This window comes from Meles meles, chromosome 20 (assembly GCF_922984935.1).
Source record: "Meles meles chromosome 20, mMelMel3.1 paternal haplotype, whole genome shotgun sequence".
NCBI classification, from domain to species: Eukaryota; Metazoa; Chordata; class Mammalia; order Carnivora; family Mustelidae; genus Meles; species Meles meles.
Window position 1 is genome coordinate 1,551,349 of NC_060085.1, and position 4,850 is coordinate 1,556,198.

Below are 4,850 nucleotides of genomic sequence, written 5' to 3' on the forward strand. Positions count from 1 at the left end.
GCAATATCACCCAGCGTTAAGAGGCGCCTGGCAGGCTCCACTGGTCCAGCGGCGAACTCCTGATTTCACTGATGCTCATTGGATTAACCCCCGGTCAGAGTCTCCCCGACTGTGGGGTCTCCTCGTCCCTCTCCCTCTGATCGTTCCCCTGCTTGTGCTTGCTCTCTCTCTCATTCTAATAAATAAGTAAAAAATAAAGTCTTAAAAAGGAAGTAAGGATATCCTGGGGCACCTGGATGGCTCAGTTCACAGAGCATATGGCTCTTGATCTTGGGGTGGTAAGTCCACCCCACCTGGGGCTAGAGCTTACTATAAAGAAAAAAATGAAAAAAAGAAAAAAAGAAAAAAAAAGGAAGGAAATCCCAACACCTGCTACAATGTAGATGAACCTTGAGGACATTGCGCTCCGGGAAACGAGCCAGACACAGAAGGACACACACGGTCTGATTCCATTTATAGGAGGCACCTAAAACAGGCAAGCCCACGGGGACAGAAAGCGGAATGGTGGGTGCCAGGGTCTGGGTTCCTGCTGAGTGGGCACAGAGTTTCGGATCTACACAGTGATGACGGTTTCACAGCGGGGAGAACAGACCAACGGCCGCTGAATGGCACGTTTACAAACGATCACAATGAGTTCTCCGCAGTAAAAGATAAGCCAGGCGCCCCCGAGCGGTAGCGGGTCTTTTCCGTTTTTAAGAGACACGGCATCTGTGAAGTCATGTGTTGCACATGGAAGATACTGTGTATCCAAAATGCCGTAACTGTCACTCCAGGCCTGATTCCTCTCCCCCTCCTCCCCTCCCCCCTCCCCCGTCCGTCCCTTCCGGCGCGTCGGGCGCAGAGACAGCGTGTGGCCACCAGGTGGCGCCCGAACGCCTCTCGGCGCCCGGGACATTTCGCGCCCCCACGGTGGGCGGCGCGGAGGCGGCGCGATGCGTCAGCCGGACCGCGGGCCCGGGAGTCGGGGGAACCGAGTCGCGGGGCTGAGGCCAGACCCCAGGCTGGCGGGGGAGGGGACGCAGCTGTGAGTCAGCCGGGAGCCCCCGATCGCCCGTGGGAGGCAATCCCACGCTGGCCTGCCCGCCAGGCTCGTGAACTGCCTTCCCAGGGAGACCGGGAGGCCGGCGGCAGTCCCTGAGTGCGGCCGTGCTTGTCGCACACGTGTGGCTTCAACACCAACTGGCCAGTGGCTTGGGGACGTAGTGATCTCCCCAAGCCTCAGTTTCCCCTTTTGTTTAATGCAGATAAGTGTGGACCCTGCTTCTTGGGTCTTGACAAAGAAATGAACCGTGATGCCGGGAGCCCGGTGCGCGGTACGCGCTCGGTGTTTACCAGCGTCCATTCCGGAAGGAGGAGCAAGAGCGGCCACCGTCCCTGCCAGCGGGCGCCATGTGGCCGCGTGCAGCGCAAGCACTAACCGCCGGCCCGTGCTTCCTCCGCCGCCGGCGTCTCAGCGCCGTCAGGTGCGGAGGCGGGTCAGAGGGTGAAGCGCGAGTCGCCGCCAGGGGGCGCGGGTCCGGCCGCGGCCCCGCCACCTGCGCCTCCCACGCGCGCCCCACCCTGAAACTCGCGGGGGGTGAGGAGGGGGCGACCGTCTGGTCCCTAGAGTGCCTGGGGCTGTGCCGCCCTTTCTTCTGCGGACCGCGAGGCGGCCAGCCGGTGCCGCCTGCTGACATTTATTGAGCGCTTGCTGTGTACCCCTCATTTTATGTCATGCTTCCTGCAACCCCATGTGGCCGGGATGCATTCTCATAGGGCAGGTGACACAGAGGCCGCCTTCGCAGCTCGCAGTTTTGGGGGGCCTCGAAGCGGCCTCCTGCGACCACCGCCGTCTATCGATCACTGCGTACCGTTTACTGCACTTAACGCTCCCTCCAAACCGGTGAGGCCGGCGTTGCGGGGCCATTAGGTTGGGGCACAGGGTCCCGGAGAGGTTAAGTCTCTCAGGGTCTGGGGTCCCCGCAGTCAGCCTCCCCCTCCCCCGCACACACACCGCCTGGGAGGGATCGGACTGCAAGCCGGGCCCCCTCCTCCTGCAGACCCTCAGCAGAACTTGGGAAAGGCGCGGGCCGGGGACTCTCCCGGGACCAGGAGGGGATTCCAGGCACCCCCCCCCCCGGGAGTCCGCGCCGGCCTTGCGCGCTGGAAATCCCGCGCGCGCCCCGAAACGCGGTGCAGCTGCCGGGAAATCAGGAGGAAAACTTCTGCTTTTTTTTCTTTTCTGGCACTCACGCTCCCCGCCGCCCCCCCGCGCCCTCCTCCCGGCTCTCGCCCCCACGTGGGCGCCCCCCCGCGCGGCGCTCCGCCCCCTGCCCGCGCCGGCCAACCACAGCGGGCCTTTCTCTCGCCTTTGTTGGCTCGCCAATAGGAGGGGCGGACGCGCCGCCGAGGCCACGCCTCTGGCTCGAGTCTATAAAAGTCCGCGCCGGCGGCTGCGGGCTCATATCGCTGGAGCCGTGGACGCGGTCTGTTTGCTTGCGGCGGTGCGGATTACTCTCGCTGAGGATTTTGCCTTTTTCGCCCCCTTCTTTGGGGGAGGACTTCGCTGCCTTCCGAGGGTCTTGAACGAGCGCGCGGGCTCCGTGGGAAGGTTTTGGGCTTTGCGGCCTCGGATCGTGCATTTTCTCGGTTGGGACTGTCTGGGCTGCTTTCCACTGTGGATTATAACTGCAACATGACTTTGGAAGAGCTCGTGGCGTGCGACAACGCGGCGCAGAAGTAAGTAGCCCGGGCTGTGGCCCGCTGAGGTCAGCCAGGCCGGGCGGGGTCCCGATGGATCGGTGGCCGGCCGGCCGGGCGGAGCGCTGACCGTCCTTCTCTCCTGACCCCAGGATGCAGACCGTGAGCGCCGCGGTGGAGGAGCTGCTGGTGGCCGCGCAGTGCCAGGACCGCCTCACCGTGGGGGTGTACGAGTCAGCCAAGTTGATGAATGTGTGAGTCACACACCGTCCCCGGACTGGGCGCGGGTGGGGACCCCCTCCGCTCTGCACCCCCCCCCCCTGCTGCACCCCTCTCGCGCACAGGGCTAGGATTTCCCCCACGCGTCCCGCTGTGGAGCGAGGGCCTCTGCGCTTGCTTCGGGAGGTGGGTTGCAGAATCCGGACTGCAGCGTTGCAAGTGCCCGCCACCATATTTGCCTCCGCGGCTCCCCCCACATATCCCGAAACGGGCATCTGCCCCCCTCGCCTCCCCCTGCATGCACACGCGATCCCTCAGGCGCCTTCGGTTTCTCTTTGCTTTTCGAAACTCCCTTGCGCACAGTGGCTTTTCCTCAGCCCCCAGCTGACCCATCTCCTTCCTTCCTCTGGCCCCCTTAGGGACCCTGACAGTGTGGTCCTGTGCCTTCTGGCCATTGATGAGGAGGAGGAGGATGACATCGCCCTGCAGATCCACTTCACACTCATCCAGTCCTTTTGCTGTGACAACGACATTAACATCGTCCGGGTGTCAGGCATGCAGCGTCTGGCCCAGCTGCTGGGCGAGCCCGCGGAGACCCAGGGCACCACCGAGCCCCGAGACCTGCACTGCCTCTTGGTCACGGTGAGTCGGGCCTGGGACTTGCCCCACCCTGTCCAGGCACCTGGGTCTGTTTGTCAACAAAGTTGAGCTGGCCGGCCTTGCACCAGCTCAGCGCTCAGCCACGATCGGAACGTCCCGTGGGCAGCCCCGCCGGCCCTCCTTCCCGGGGGAGCTATTTTGAGCTGGCCTGTTTTCCCCAGAGGGGCCCTGGGAGAGGGAGGCTCCCTGCCCACTCCTGGGGCTCCCATTGAACCCCTTCTTTCCCCCCCCCGCCGCAGAACCCTCACACAGATGCCTGGAAAAGCCACGGCCTGGTGGAGGTCGCCAGTTACTGCGAAGAGAGCCGGGGGAACAACCAGTGGGTTCCCTACATCTCCCTCCAGGAGCGCTGAGACCCTTCCCAGCTTCGGAACCTGCTGGGTTGCTACCAAAAATAAAAATAAAATAAATATTTGACCCCTCCCCCCCAGAACAACCCCCCAAAACAACCCAACCTGTGAGACCGTGGGGGCAGAATCATCGGAGAAGAGGGGAGCACGCAGCCGCCCCCAGGGCGGTGAGCCGGGAGCAGCGCCCGCTGCGGCCCCCCGTGAGAGGAGAAGAGGGGGACCCGGGCCAGCAGGAGAGGGGAAGCTGGAGCTCAGGCTCTGCGACAGAGCAGCTGGAGTGGGGGAGCGGCGGCCTCCCCCACAGTGGAGGGCCCGGACTCCACACCCGGGGTGGAGTGAGACCGACGGCGTCCCCACCCTTCTTGAGACCGGCGCTGCCATCTGCATGGGGCTCGCAGGCACGAGGGTCTGCACCCTTGCCAGGACGAGACTTGAGGACTTGGGAGCCGGGGCTGACCTTGCTCTGTGCCCGGGAACTCCCAGTTTGCGAACATCAAGGACCATCTATTTTGTTATTTGCACTTGTTACTTGAACCACTGAGAGACCTGGGAGGCTTACAGATACATACATTTTTACTTCTAGGATGACCTCGTAATAAACTTCTAAAGCTTCTGGGTGCTTGTGTTTTTGCCACCTCTGAGAGACGCCAGGACCTCCGCACGCCCCCGCCCCCCCCCCCCCAGCTGCACTGCCCCCCAAGCCGCCTCCGCCGGCTCACCAGGAAGTGTTACCTAAGTCGCTGCGAGCAGCCCGGCTCCCCTGCAGAAACAGAGCCTCTTCTCTCTGCAGCGGCGCCAACCGCGCCAACAAACCTTGGCCTCTTTTTTTTTTTTAATCCTCCCTCCTCCTGCCCCATAGCAATTAAAAGACCGGTTTATTACGAAACCGAGCTGCTGTGCGCCACAGCTGTGTCGGGCTGTGCCGGAGCGGGCCCCAAGCTC

At 63.1% G+C, this 4,850-nt stretch overlaps 1 protein-coding gene across 1 annotated transcript; it reads left to right on the forward strand.

Moving 5' to 3' along the window:
- Positions 1–2,454: 2,454 nt before the first annotated feature.
- Positions 2,455–4,521, forward strand: GADD45B (growth arrest and DNA damage inducible beta). The gene is made up of 4 exons (XM_045991233.1): positions 2,455–2,718; positions 2,832–2,933; positions 3,318–3,540; positions 3,798–4,521. Exons 1-4 carry the CDS (start codon positions 2,675–2,677, stop codon positions 3,909–3,911), a joined length of 483 nt encoding a protein of 160 aa, XP_045847189.1. The 5' UTR covers positions 2,455–2,674; the 3' UTR covers positions 3,912–4,521.
- The last annotated feature ends 329 nt before the right edge of the window (positions 4,522–4,850 follow it).